Source organism: Lagenorhynchus albirostris, chromosome 6 (assembly GCF_949774975.1).
Source record: "Lagenorhynchus albirostris chromosome 6, mLagAlb1.1, whole genome shotgun sequence".
Lineage (NCBI taxonomy): Eukaryota > Metazoa > Chordata > Mammalia > Artiodactyla > Delphinidae > Lagenorhynchus > Lagenorhynchus albirostris.
The window spans coordinates 21,292,799-21,308,440 of NC_083100.1; the positions used below are offsets into that span (position 1 = coordinate 21,292,799).

Below are 15,642 nucleotides of genomic sequence, written 5' to 3' on the forward strand. Positions count from 1 at the left end.
TACAGAACCATGGATACCGAGGGCCAACTGTAAAGCTATACATGGACTTTCGACTGGGGGGAGTGGTGCCCCTAACCTCTTCGTTGTTCAAGGGTCAACTGTAACTCCACCCTGTGAAATCCTAGCCCCAAACCATGACTAAAGGCAGGTGATTTCCCCAAAACAATCTGTGTTTAGAGCCAATCAGTGAGCAAAATGGAAATAAACTCACCTGTGGGAGTGCATTTCCTATTATTTTTCAAGGATAAAAACATGTACTGCCGCAAGTCTTCCATGAAAGGCAGCTGTACGTACACTAAACACTAATGAGAAAGAGTGGAGGTAAAAACAGAAACAACCGAATTAATGGAAAAAATTTAAAGTTGACCTCAAACACTGTGAAAGTGGCACAACAAAAGGATTTCAAAAATCGGACGGCTCAAGTCTGGGACATGGAGAATAAAGTGTTCCGATTTCTGTGATTAGCTGTACACAACTGCAAACAGTACAAAGAATATTAAACATAAAAGAAACGCTTAAAAGAAAGACTATCAAAGAATACCTACAAAATGCATGACCAACACAACAAATGAGAGAGTCAAGGTGACTGGCAAGCTGATGTGGAAGTCAAGATATCTGCCTTCTCGTTCCATTTCTGCTACAGTGAGTTCTCTGAGAAACGGGAAATGGCGAGGGATCTAGACCTGTATTTTAAACAGGAGAGCCCTAGGAAAACGGAACTTCACCAGGATCACAAGAAAATCACACCCTCAACCTTTATCCACACTAAAGGCTGTTGTAGAAAGGGAGGTAATCTGTACTCCCTTTAGGTTCTGAGAAGTCAAGAAGGATGAGAATGGAGAGAAGGTCCCTGGACTGGGCAAACAGAAGATCACGGTTAATGTTTACTGATTTGATTTAATAAGAAGCTCTTTGCATCCTCTTATAATTCATGTCCTTCCACTGCATCTGAAAGTGTGGTTCACAGACCAGCAGCAACAGCATTACGGGGGAGTTGGTGAGAAATGCAGAATCTCAGGACCCCACCCCAGACCTACAAAATCAGAAACTGCATTTTAACAAGATCCCCCAAGTAATTCTCATGCACGTTAACAGTTGAGAAGCATTGTTTAGAATAAAGGAACTGAAGGGAAAAAAATTAATATGAATAAAAGACTTGCAGGTTTACCTCATAGGCGTCCCTGATATAAGGAAAAGCCACGCCAACTTGAGGATTAGCTCTTCTGTCATAAGCATATCGAACTACGGCCACCATGTCCAATTCATCCAAAGCATGAATCAGGGAGGAAAGGGCAACTGCTGCCGCCTAGTAAGAAAGATGCATGCGTTAACACATATCAAACACGTGAGGATTTTCACAGCACAATACTTACAAGATGGTTATTCGCTTTCTTCCTGTTTTAGATTTTAAGTGCCCCTCTAACCACTTTAAGGCTACACTGTACACATCTGCATTTAATCACATTTACTGAACCTCTTCTGGAACTTTTCTTCGTTATATTCTCTTATTCCTTCAATTTTCCTTCTCCTCTGAATTCACACCCTCACTCTAAACAAAACCTTTCTTTGCCCCTCTCTCCACAAATTAGGATCTATAACTTTCTTTCCCTTCATCTTTACATTTCATGAAATAATAATCTTGCTGTTTCACTGCTTAGAACACAATTATTCTTCAATCTAATCAAGCTACTGACCCACTTCCTTACTGAAATTATCCTCTGAAGTCCCCCATGATCTCCAAATTGCCTAACTCTTAGTCCGCATTCTATTTGCTTGATCTATCAGTAGCACCTGACCACCCCTCTTTCTCTACACTTTCTCCTTCTTTGGCTTCAGAAACAACACTCTGCCCTGTTATTCTACTTCTGTACACCACTCCTCCCCCAGCTCTTCTGTTCTTCCAACTAATCTTGAAATTCTGCTCTTGGCCTTTCTCTCCTCCTCTCACTCTAAAACTCTACTTTCGCGACTATTTATTTTATCCAGTCCCATGAGTTGATGAATCAAAAGTCTGTATATTCAGCTTTAAAACTCTCCCAAGGGACTTCCCTGGTGGTGCAGTGGTTAAGAATCCACCTGCCAGTGCAGGAGACACGGGTTCGAGCCCTGGTCTGGGAAGATGCCACATGCCGCAGAGCAACTAAGCTCGTGCGCCACAACTACTGAGCCTGTGCTCTACAGCCTGCGAGCCACAACCACTGAGCCTGCGTTCCACAACTATTGAAGCCTGCATGCCTAGAGCCCGTGCTCTGCAACAAGAGAAACCATCGCAATGAGAAGCCCACGCACCGCAATGAAGAGCAGCCCCCGCTCGCCCCAACTAGAGAAAGCCCATGCGCAGCAACAAAGACCAATGCAGCCAAAAATAAATAAATAAATTTTTAAAAAAGATTAAAAAAAAAACTCTCCCGAGATCCAGGCTTATATCGCCCACTAGTTGGTAGATAACTCGTACAGTTATACCTTAGGTATCTCAAACTATCCATGACCAAAACTAAGCTTCCTGTCTTCCCCCTCTTCTCCTCCTGTGCTCCCTGCTTCCACTAACACCACCTCCCAGTCAACCAAATGAGAAGCCCTACAGCTGATGATGCCTGCCTACAGTCCCTCACCTTCAAGTGTTCACCACACTCTACCAAGTCTACCTCTATGCCGTCTTTCAAATTCTATCTGTTCTGTTCCATCACTGCCTCCCCTGTTCCTAGAGCTGATCACGTCACCCTCTTCCATAAAAACCTCCAAGGGTTCCTCTATCCCTGCCTCGGTAGAGCTGATCATTATTCACGGGCAAGTCTTGTACCCTCCCACCTCGGTAGCTTTTTGCTTGTACAGTTTCCTCCTCACTAGAATGCTCTCTCCAAATCTCTGGCTCTCAAGCTTCTAACCCATTTTCAAGGCCCAGTAAATTGACAAGCTCCCCATTTCAGATTTGCTTCACTCAGCTCTCTCCCTCTCCATAATTCCCCAAAAACTTTGTACTTTTCTCAGTGTTACAGCTAACCCTTATCAAAGTTAGCTATGTGTATTCCCATCTCCTCCACTAAAAACCTATGACATCAATACCTAGTCATCAAAATCCTCTACAGATTTCATGACAGATTGATTACCTTTTCAGTTCAATTCAAGGAATATTTACTTTGTGCCTACTCTTGGCTAAGCACTACCTTAGGCAATGTAAGAAAACACAGTTGAGTCCCTCATCTCACTGAGCTTCTTTACTAGCAGAAATGAGATGTGTACCAAGTACAGAATGTATATATTCTAACAAGTCCCATAAGAGAGGCCAGATAAGCACGACGACGAAGTGATTAGAAGAGATTACTTTCAATTTGTTTGCAAGTTTTTATTTAGGTGTCTTTGATAGGACCAACTGGGATACTTAAAGAAGGAAGGATGGGGCTTCCCTGGTGGCGCAGTGGTTGAGAGTCCGCCTGCCGATGCAGGGGACACGGGGTCGTGCCCCAGTCCGGGAAGATCCCACGTGCCGCAGAGCGGCTGGGCCCGTGAGCCACGGCCGCTGAGCCTGCGCGTCCGGAGCCTGTGCTCTGCAACAGGAGAGGCCACAACAGTGAGAGGCCCGCGTACCGCAAAAAAAAAAAAAAAAAAAAAAAAAAGAAAAGAAGGAAGGATGGGGTCCGGAATGGCAGCTAGAACACCATATTACCCCTGTGGGAAACTCAACTAAAGCTCCATTTCCTTCCCTTTCTCTTCTCCCGTTCTCTTCCACATAGTGAAAACCAGCACATAAAAATGTAGATTCTCCATACAAAAAAAATTATATGCTAATGACCAGAGAAAACATTTTTTTTTTTTGCGGTACATGGGCCTCTCCCTGTTGTGGCCTCTCCCGTTGCAGAGCACAGGCTCCGGACGCGCAGGCTCAGTGGCCGTGGCTCACGGGCCCAGCCGCTCTGCGGCATGTGGGATCTTCCCGGACCGGGGCACGAACCCGTGTCCCCTGCACCAGCAGGCGGACTCTCAACCACTGCGCCACTAGAGAAGCCCAAGAGAAAACATTTTTAAAAAGGAATATATTCATAGAATCATAGAATATTTGAGCTGAAAAACAAAAGTATTCATCTAGTTTAACAACCTACATGATGAAGGAATTCCCTTCCTAACATCTGATTGTTGAGACTCTGCTTAGAAACTTACAGGAATGGGGATCTGACCATCTCACAAGGAACCAATCCATCTGGAGACAGTAATCTTTGTTGATAAAATAATTCTTCATCTTGAACAAAATGACCACTTGTTGGTTCCAATTTACCCTCTGGTAGGAAGCATAGTTTAGTTTCTATTCCATATGATAATCCTCTAAGTATCTGAAGAAGGCTATTGTCTCTCATCCCTCCTACTCCCCTGCCTACCTACACAAGTCTTCTCCATGCAATCTTTTACTCAAAGTCCTCATATGACATAGTTTCTTTACTCCCCTGCTTATCTCATAGCCCCAATTAGTTAATATTATTCTTTGACTATGACATCAAGAACTGACACCAAAGAGTAGCCCTTTGCCATCAGTAGATGAAGTTTCTTTTTCTTTAGTGACTCAAAGTGACCCTGTGATCTATAGGGTCTGTATGAGGCTGGATTTGAATTATGCAAGTCACAATGCTGCCCTGACCTGAGCTAGCAAGTCTAGAGAATCATATGTGTCAGCACAGCTTTGTGATATGATTTTCCTTACTGCACACCCAGCAATCACATGAAGTGATCAGAATTTTCTTTGGGTAAAGGGACAGTAAGTTGGAGTTAAAACCTCAGCAGAAGTGAAAAACGCAGTTAAATTGTGTTGACAATAGATACTAGAACTGCCTGATTCCCATTAGGATTTGATTCAGGAGAAATCCATGAACTAGGATTCTCAAATTTGAGGATTCACGTACACCTACTGTGCTTTAATGAATCCATTTAACACTGAGCGGAAGCCAAGCATTTTCTTCTCTTAATTTTACTGTTCTAATAGAACAATGGCATATCCATTCACTAACTCAGCAGCCAGCTACCCTTCAGAAGTGAGGAGAAAAAGAGGACTAGATCACTTATATCATCACCCTTCCCCCGACCCCAAACAAGCCATCTACATCCAGTTTACCAGTTGCAAATGCAAGTAACTTCTGGAACATGGAGATCTAAGTAGTCTTAAACAGACACTGGATGGTAATCTTCCAGTTAACATCAAAATCTCCAAGGAAATAACAAGTTCTTACTTGAAGACTACATAGAAAATATTTATAGAGAGGGCAGGTGTGGGTGTAGGATGCAAGAGTCACGGGTTGTTAGCTAGGCAGAAACCAGCCTGAAAACAGAATCTCTTGCGGATGTAAGAAAATAATGAAAAGAAAGAGGTAAGGGGGATAAGACAAATTTCTCAATGATGGAAGTAGTCCCGTGAGTCAGTGAAGCTCATCTTCAGGTTGCTTAAGCCAGCACTAAATGTTCTGTTTATGAAAATGTTTACCTGACCCCAACCTTCCTGAACCTGTGACCATGAGATCCCCATACTTAAATGTATTTGTTCAAATGTTTTTGTTTTTAATACTCACCTGATCTCCAATTGCAGAACTATGTCCTCAGGCCTTGTGCTCATGCTATGACAAATACATTTATCATTTCCCCATTTTCAGAGTTAAAGGTCAGTGAATTTTCCCACTACTATTGGAAGAATTAATGTCATTTTAAACTATAAAAAGCCCCAAACAACTCACTTAAAATGACAATTCAATTCTACAGCATTACCTCAAAGACCTACTGTCAACTCACCTCATCATCTTTTGTTGCAAAGACCTTCAGAACTTGATTTCCCATAAAATATTTCATGTGGACCTACAAGAGGAAGTGAGGAAGAGAACTGGTTTTGATCCAAAATAAGTAACACAGAAAACCATAATGCCACACATTACTAGGAAATTACATTCAAAATGCTCTTACCGGAAAACATTCACAGGTACTAGAAACAACTAACTATTTGAGGTTCAAATCACTTAAACACAACAAATATATGAGTGCCTAGTTTATGTCAAACATTGTTCTGGGCACTATAAACACAATAATGAATAGGATGTAGCCTTGTCTTGAGGAGTGTAGATAAATATGAAATTAACTGCGGTGGAGTATTACCAGACAGTGCTACCAGCCCCCAAGAGCACAGTATTATAGTTCAGTGCTACAAGAGCACATAAGAAGGGCAGCTATCTTAGTCATGAGGTGTCAGCGAAGGCTTCTGCAAATGGTGACACCTAAGTCAAGACTTAAAGGATGGGTAGGAACTAAGATGAAAGTCTGGGCACAAGTGTCCTCAGCAGAGATGATAGTGTGATTAAGTCTGGAGTGACATAAACACATAGGGCATTTGGGGAACTGCTTTTGGAGTAGTGCAGTGCCACAGCGCAAGGGGGAAAGCTGAAAAGTTAGATGAGTGAGATTAGCAAAGATCAGATCATGAAGTCTCTTATGAGCAAAGTTAAGTGGTTTGGACTTCATCCTAAGAGCAATGACAAGGCATTGATGAACTGCAAAGAGACTGGAGTACCATGTGTCCTTTAAATTACTCACCTAGCACAGTATCAGAGGAGTCAAAGACTAGAAGATGAATACTAAGAGTTCCTAATATTATAACCACCTGCTTCTAACAACCAAGATCAACTTCTCTTTGATCTATGTCATCTTGAGCCTGGAGCGTATTTATAAGAATGTGCTGTAAGAGAGGCAATGCTTCTCAAATATTTTTTCTGCCTTCCCACCTCTAAGCTGAGAAATTGTGAGCACTTTCACAGTAACAGCAGCTCAGGAAAACTGAGTCCCAAAGGTGTGGGGGTGAGGCCCATATAAGCCAAATACCTCCATCTTCCCTTCCATTCTCCATCTGAAAACCATTATTTGAAAAAATATGGGAATAATCTTATATTTTCGGTTTGCTACATCCATATAGATTTATTTGCCCTCCTATTAGAATCTGTAATAGTTCTTGACTGATTCAAGAACAGTTAATGATACCTTTTCCTAATGCACCTAAATGACTTCTCAAAGGACAGCCAGACATTTGGGGAAATTCTGGCTAAATTCTTATCCATCCTATAATTAGATACCCAGAACACTGACAACATGGAAGAAGGCAAATTGAAAGGACTCCAGAAAGTTTAAAAGAGAAGAGTAATTCATAAAAAAAATTCCAAACCAAGAAAAACCTATTTTATATTATGAAAAGTTTCACACTAATTCAATCCAGAAATATTAGTGTCCCTCAGATTAAGGGAATCTGGAAAACTATGTGATCTTATTAATTTAAAGCTAATTACTAGTTTATTAAAAGTTACATACTTATACTTTACCTTAGTTGATATGGAAAAACCTTGTTCTTAAGATGACGTGTATGCATTTGTTAACATAATACACAAAAGCAGGTATGTAAAAACTAGACTATTCAAAAATGAGCCTGTCTATCTGGTGGGCAGATTATAGCTGATTAATGGCATAGCTTTGGAGTCAGAGAGATCTGGTTCAAAACCCATCTCTACCACCTTCTAGCTGGGGACCTTGGGCCAATTACCTAACAGCGCTGAACCTCAATATCCTAGTGTATAAAATACATATCACGGCACCTACCTGAGAGGACTGTAATAAGAATTAAATGGGAATTTATATAAAGTGGTTAGTATATTGATTATAATATTATAATCACTCAATAAATGGTAGCTATTATGACTATCTTTATTGTACCTGTCTGATATTACACTTAAGACAAAAATAATTTAGAGCTTAAAAACAATAGAAAGTTGGTTTAGAAAACACTTCATGACTTAAAAGTTAATTTTAAGTCAATAAAAATCTTTTAAAATGGAAAACGTACCTTTTCAGCTCACTTTTTCTTGCTTTGCCATCTAACTAAATAGGTCCCCACACCTACCATGGCACAGATGATTTCAGTTTTTTGAGTCCTAAATTACAGTTATAGGAGTTTTGGATAGATCTTTTCTGCCTATCTGGAATTAGGCAGAACCAGTTCCCAATAAGCCAGTTTCTACAAATAGGTCTGAATGGAGGTTCTGTTTCACTGAAAAGACTCATAAGCACCAACATTAAGAACCATAAATTTTAAGTTTATATACCTCCCAAAGTGAATAATTTTAAAGAAAAGCACATTTAGTGTAATTTGTTAGAGAACTGTTAAGAGATACGCAACTTCCAAAAGGTATTTATTCTCACCATTAACTGTATCGACCTTAAGTAAATACTCTCAATTTTTGATTTATGAGTCTTAAAACTGTATCTAACAGTTTGAGCATATGATGGAAAACATTCTCCCCACCTCACTGAATTATTCTGTATCTAACAGTTTGAGCATATGATGGAAAACATTCTCCCCACCTCACTGAATTATTCTAACACTGAATTATACAGGGACTGCATGCTGGAGCAACATGAAGAAATTTAATTCTGGTATATTGGGTTATATTTATTTTTATTTTAATTCTCACTTGAGTTCTTCTAGAACCAACAAAAATCTCTTCATCCCTATAGAGCCTGAAAAGATGCACTTTCTACTTATTCCTTCTGTTTGGTTGCCTACCTCAAGAACATTTCATCTAAGACTGCTGGGAATCTTTAATGACCCTTTCTTGGATAGTATATGGTATCCACAGCCTTCAATAAGTTACTGCATTTTCCGCTGTGTCTCTTTTGTACATCTGTATTGCCGTCTAAAAAACATATGACTAATGAACAAGTTTTGCATCCTAGACCTCTTTGTTGGGCGTTGAGAAGAAGGGTGACTAGCATAAATCAATGATATTCTAAGAGATCTACGGTCATTCAAAACCCAGCTAGACCCTGACCCTGACTCCTGTAAAACACTCCAGTATACGTAACAGTTAGAGAAAGCAATACAATAGCAAAGAACTGGATGCTGGTTCTTTAAGGCTACTATGAGCTATGACCGACACCAAAGCTAAGAAGTGACTTTTCACTGAATCTATTCTGATTTATGCCAACTTCTCTACCTCTTGATTTTTAACCTTCAAAAATCAAGGATAGCAGCACGCCAGACTACATTTTAGAAAAACTAAAAGTGAAAACAACATATTATAAATAACAGGCCCAATCCAAAGCACACCATCTCAAATAATGAGAAAAAAGCTCATCTGTTTTGTTTACAATTAGTAGGCAAATACGTGCTTTACCTGAGAAGATCTACAAAATCCCAAAACAGAGAAGCACTTCCCCTCCGATTTATATTTCATTTGTTCCTCATCCACTTTAGAGAAAGGAATGATATCACTCCCATAACGGAACCCTAAAGAACAAGAGAAGAGCATCTGTTAAGCATATGGGGCCTCATTTTCTACAAGCTGAAATTGGCCCTATACATACATTAACGATACATGCACACCCCGGATCAAGCCTCCATATACTGTTTGCCGGAATCAAATTTCTGCCCCTTGTGATCACTGCAGAAAAAGAAGCGGCAGATCCACAAACATATACGACACAGAGACAATTAAAATCTAATTACATTTTTTTAAGTAGCATATTCTGCAATCTAGTTACCTTAATGATTATCCATCCTAGAAGGAAGAATGTAGCAAATGCAATGTCCTAGTTATCCTCCAAAGATAAACCATGGTTGACTAAAGTACAATCATGACTTGTAAACATAATAACAAGAACACATTTATTTAGAAACCTGGAGACCCACAGAGAAATGTGCCCATAGGATTTTCAGAACAAAATGTTCTCAAAAATGGATGCTGGAGATACACAAATGCCTAACGGAAGAAGCCAAAATTTTTCTATTTAGAAACATTCAATTGACAAGCTGGATATTTTTCTGCATTTAAATTTATTTTATTTCTGGGATTGGATTGTCTATTTTTTTTCTTTTTGATTACTTAGGTTATTACAGATATAGGCTCTTGGCTCCTTAAAAAAACTCCAACCCTGTTCCAGGGCCTCTCTGCCCTATGGAAGGTCATGCCCTTTCACTATATAGCCTTATATGTTTAATGGGGAGAAAGATCATCAAAATCCAAGGATTATGACCTTGCATAGATGAAAAGGAAAAGCATATGCATCTTTACTCCAAGAAACAAAGAAACTTGTGTTTGGGGGCAGATTCTGTGATCCAGTGTTTATTAGTTCCCTCACTCTGCACATGCCATGTATTTAATTAAAAAGAAATGCATTTCTATTTTCATATATGTCTTTTAATAAAAGCTGGTGATATAAACAAAAATTTCAACAAGAAGTTAAGAGGGAAATGTATGGCACATGATTAAGAGTGGTATCTAAACCCAACGTTTTTTCAGACATCTTACTTGAATCGTTTAAGAGTAACCTAAAACTTCTAATTAAAACTGCCTTATGTTTTCTGGCTCATCTTTTACAGGGCAAATCAATAACTGTAACTTTTGTACATGGCAAAAAGTAGAGAACAGACTACAAATATGACCATAGTCCTTTGCTCACAGAAACTAGTCCCTCTATCTAAAAAAGAGAACTCTACATATTAGGGGATAGAAAGTGGAAGACAGGCAAAGGAAGTATGTGGGTAACTGCAAAAAGGTAAGAGAGAAAAGCTGCACATCTATGCTCTTCAAACTGAAACAATGTTTAACTCTTCACTCTCCCTTGCTCCACCAATATGTTTGCTTTCTGTCTAAGACAACCAGAGCTGCTTTCTTTGCTTGCAACCGAAAGAATTGGTACCATCTCTAGTCCCTTCTCCTTCCAATCCATCCTATACCCAGATGTCCTATTAATCTTTCTAAAACACAGCCCCCATGACACTCTGCTCCTCAAAATTATAAACAGCTCCATGTCGCTTTCAAAATCAAGCATAAACTCTTCAGCGTATCATTCAAAGCCCTTCCTAATTCAGAATAGCATGTAGAAACAGACTCCTGCAGCCCTGGGCTCAAATTCTGTTACTTGTTAACTATGAGATTTTGCAAATGTTAACGAATGTCTTTCAATCTCAATTCTCTTATCTGTAAAATGGAAACAAGAGTGCCTACTTCACTGGTTGTTGTGAAGATTAAAAGAGAAAATGCAGATTGTCTTTTAGATACTACCCTGAGTACGAATCTGCATATGCCCAATACACCTTACCCAACTACTTGGTATCACTGAGAAGGCCCTCTGCTTTCCTGGTCTTATGCCCTTAATCACGCTATTCTTCCTACTATGAGCCAGTCATTATATGAGGATTAAATGACGAGCAAGTAATGGAGCCATGATTCTAACCAAGGTCTGACTCCAAAATTTCTGTTCTTAACCACACTATACTATTGAGTTGAATTAAAGAATTAGTAGAGATTGTGGGTTGTTCATTACATTCTAATCCATCAGAAGAAAGAAAGGGGTCATGACCACCACTACCTTTAATCACTCTCCCACCCGCCAAGACCCCTGCAAAACATATAAATATGCAAATACTGCAATGCAGTGCCACAGATGAAAGGAATTTTTTTTAAGGCTTGCAAATTAAAATTATACTGAGTAGCACATAGTCTGGTGATAAATTTATATAAAGACTCTGGTTTCTAACTTAACCATCATTTGGTATCTTATCATTTTAGCTCTTGAACACTCAGACACCCTCAGCTAGCTTCTAAGCTCTCTGGATAGAGACGCTATCTAAATACACTACACAGAGCCAATGGGTACAGATATATGAAGTACAACTCTAAAGATCCTAGTGAACATAAAGCAATATAACAAACACAAATAATTTTTCTTATCCCCTAAATTACCTTAAGGGAGCTAAACAGGCAGGATATAAGACCTGAAATTGGCACTAAGAAAAATGATCACTATGGAAGTCAAAGGTAAACAAAAAATTTGCTTCGGCCATGTTAATATAAGCCTTTTCCTAGCTAGTGAGTTTCAAACTTTAAAACAAAGCCAAGTATTAAGTCCTGTCACTTGAGACATTTAAAACCCAGAGAGACTGAATGCCCGAGTATACTCCTGCCTCGGAACCATCCTGCCTGAGACCCGACAGATGACCTAAAGGAGCCAGTGTCTCATGATCCCCTCATATAGTTGTGTCTCTAGACAAATAATAATACAAAACCTAGCCTGCCTCCTATCATCTTGAAGAAAATTTTCTAGGCAAAAGTGAAACTCTCACTGGCATAATAATACCTTGAATAGTATCCTCTTTTGGAACTTCAGTTTCATCATCGTCATTCAAGCAATAAACTGTTTCTTTTTGTATATCTTCTTTTTTTTGAGTTCTTGCATCCACAACTGTCCAACACTTTTTAACTCTCTCTTGTAGAATCTGATTTCCAAAAGAAAAATAAAGGGAAAACGAGGAAAGCTATGATTCAGATGGACAAAAGATGAAAACCTAATATACTCTCTGCTTTACAGAAAAAAATCCAAAACAATGACTCCAGCTACATTGGTTTGTTGTCTCTTGCCTACTGTGGAAATTTTAGTTTATTTTATAATTCTTTCTACATTTTATTTTCCCCCAAGGGTAATCCACAGATAAATATGAATATTTGTATACATTCAAACACCTTCTATACAAAACCCTCAGACTGTCTAACAAAAGAGAGCCCTACATTTTGTTACCACAGTTTCCCAACACACAAGAAAGGGGAAAGCAGTCTATCAGTACTCAGAAATCAATAAGGAAATATGAAAAAGTAACTAGGAAAAAAAAAGGAAAGAGACTATATTCTCATTCCCAGGGACCCTATTCTAGGCCTTGAAGTACCTCCATGGTTTTCATGCATGTAGGGTGTTTTCGAATTAAGTCCTTGAATATTAAAAAAAACACTTGAATATATAAAACAACATGTTTTTGTATATGTTGTACATTTTATATATTTAAATGTTTTTATATATTTATTTTGTGCATTTAAAGAAAAAAGACAAGGAAGGTCATGCGGAGGGATGGATCCAAGACTCATACTCAAACCGGAATTTCATCAAATAATTACCAAAAGCAACTCATTTTTGAAAATATACTATTACGTACAAATGTACATATGTTACAAAAGGCCATTTCACAGTAACAAGTCAACATCTTTTGATATTTCTTAGATGCTGTTACTACCAGATCATTAACAACTAAATTAGATGTGACTGAGTTTTCAAAACCCTGAACTGAACTCTGGTGTGTATCTGTATTTCTGCTATAATACCACAATGATACAACTTAATGCATTTCATTTTCTTTCTTTAAAAAACAAAAAGAGAAAGACCTGAAACTCATGATTAACAATCAACTGTCAATGGAGAGAAAGAGAAAAAGGAGGGAATCAACCCCTATTATAGACCATTTGTTTTTTTTTCCTTTTTTTTTTAAAGTAGTTGCGGTGCGCGGGCTTAGTTGCCCTGTGGCATGTGGGATCCTTGTTCCCTGACCAGTGATCGAACCTGTGTCCCCCGCATTGGAAGGCAGATTCTTAACCACTGGACCACCAGGAAGTCCCTATTATAGACAATTCTTAAAGCTTCCTCTGTTAGCATGCCTTTTACATAAAAGCTAAATAGAGATGAAATGAACAGGGAGAGCAGTTAGAGAAGCAGTAATTATGGTTTTGAATAACCCACACACGAATTGTCAGTTCCTTATATAAGCATATTTGTCTGCCTGCTAACATTTCTTTAAAAATGTGCACCTACCACTTACCGATTTATAAGCCACAATCTTTATAGACAAATTGGAGCCAATGGTCAGTTGACAGGGCCAGGGCATGGAACGCCTCTCAATTTTCTTAAAGACACACAGTTGTCTCAGACTCTCACTTAATAAAGAAAAATGTATTATGAAAGCAGCAATTTTAAAAATGTTAACCTGTGCTGGATATTGCATTTAGTTGTCTAGAATGAGAAGTGAGATGCTTGATCATAAAGAGAGGAACAGCAGGGGACGGCAAGGAAAACTCGTGGCGACCATCAGTTGGGAGAGAGCCGGAATACAAATGAGTTGGCTTAGGAGGAAGGTGTTGAATTCCTTTACTGATAGGTGAAAAGGAACATCTTTACCTTCCCCCTATTCAATCTTTTCTTCAACTGGGCCAGTTGTTCTTAACATTTTTTTTTCAGGACCAAGGACACTGTGAGGATGTGATAAAAGCACATTCATAAATGTGTTTGCACACACCAGCTCCCTGGACCTGAGGATAAAAAGCCCTGCTCTAAGATATCAAAGGGTGGGCTCCATCCTGTATCGTCACTGTTCACAACCCTGCAATTCTTTAGCTCATTTCCATTCTCTTAAATAAAAGACATGGTAAGTATATGCACACAGTGGAGAGAATTAAATAATGACTCTCCACGGGATAAAGGAATTTAGCAGTCCACACTCAGTCTTAAAGCAGGTAACTCTAGGTTTCTCACTGCGTACGGAAAGGGAATTGGGAAGTAGCAAACACAATGCAGAGGGCTACTTCATTTGAATACTAGTGAAGATCAGTTCTATTTTCATCTGGTTCCTAATCAAACACAACAGAGAAAATCATAGGAGATAGGTGGAATTTGTGGTATTCACTAAGGATCATCTGACATTATCCAGAGTTATGGACAAAGAGGCCTCAAGAGACTCCAATTTTCAGAAATAATCTACAATGAATAGTAGATATTCTACCTGATACCCTGCTCCAAAGCTTACGGTACACCTTGGCTTTGTATTCACTGAGGAATGAATGGGTCTGAAACCAGGTCTAACCTGTCTCATAGGACATTGCTAGTCTGATTATGAGTCACGTCTAAAACCATCAAGAGGTTTGGATTCTGTTCCAGGGGAAATTCTAAAGACCAGCCTCTTATATGTAACATCTGAGAACAACTGGATGAGTTCTGCAGATTTGAAGCTCCCCAATTACAAGTCAAGTTATCTTCCTCTAATGTCTTCTAGATGAGGATAAGTCTAGTCCAGGGCTGTCCTGTACAACTTTGTGCAATGAGGGAAGTATTCTATTTCTAACTATTCCTGTCCAATAGGCTACTGAGCTCTTTAACTCAGTGGCTACTATGACTGAGGGACTAAGTTTTAAATTTTATTTAATTTTAATAAATTTAAATAGCCACATGTGGATAATGGCTACTGTATCAGATGGCAAAGTTCTGATCCACACCTTCATGGCAGACCTAAAATCAAAGTAATTTCAAATGGCTAGGACAGCACATAGTAATTTCCCTCCTTGCTATGTTACAGGAAAAGAAACTTTTCTAGGTAATTTTATTGGCCTATAATTCTTCTTTACAATATCATGGTGAATATGTTAGCTTTAGACATGTATTCCCATGTTAGAGAAAGCCATATCCAAATTTGAAAGAAAAATAATTTAGGAACACATATTTGCATGTATTACAATTAGAACACATATTATGGCAAAGAAACATCACTTTACAGGATTCTTCATTGACTCCTTTGACAACCCCTTGGGAAATTACAGTTCAATTTCCAAAATTCCCATTTACCTGCAATTTTTCAATAGTATCTATGTTTAGAAAAGCAGGCTGATTGCTTATCAATTATAGCTCACCAGAAATATTTGAAAATTGTGATTGAGAATAAAAAGTAGAGCAGATACACACTATTGCTACTCAAAAAAATCCTAATTGTTTAACGTTTACTTCAACTGAACCTCTACTTCAATTAAGAACTTTTCTTAAAAT

The 15,642-nt window shown here is 38.8% G+C and overlaps 1 protein-coding gene across 2 annotated transcripts in view; it reads right to left on the reverse strand.

Moving 5' to 3' along the window:
* The window catches only part of XRCC5 (X-ray repair cross complementing 5), a 100,249-nt gene that overhangs the window by 70,976 nt on the left and 13,631 nt on the right, over positions 1 to 15,642 (reverse strand). Inside the window, exons 7-12 of one of the 2 annotated variants that reach the window (XM_060152159.1) lie at positions 13,652 to 13,766; positions 12,148 to 12,286; positions 9,183 to 9,295; positions 5,767 to 5,829; positions 1,169 to 1,306; positions 212 to 302 (exon numbers count right to left, since the gene is read on the reverse strand). In XM_060152159.1, coding sequence (XP_060008142.1) covers positions 212 to 302; positions 1,169 to 1,306; positions 5,767 to 5,829; positions 9,183 to 9,295; positions 12,148 to 12,286; positions 13,652 to 13,766 — 659 coding nt within the window. The remainder of the gene's footprint in view (positions 1 to 211; positions 303 to 1,168; positions 1,307 to 5,766; positions 5,830 to 9,182; positions 9,296 to 12,147; positions 12,287 to 13,651; positions 13,767 to 15,642) is intronic. The other variant, XM_060152160.1, reaches the window with a different exon arrangement.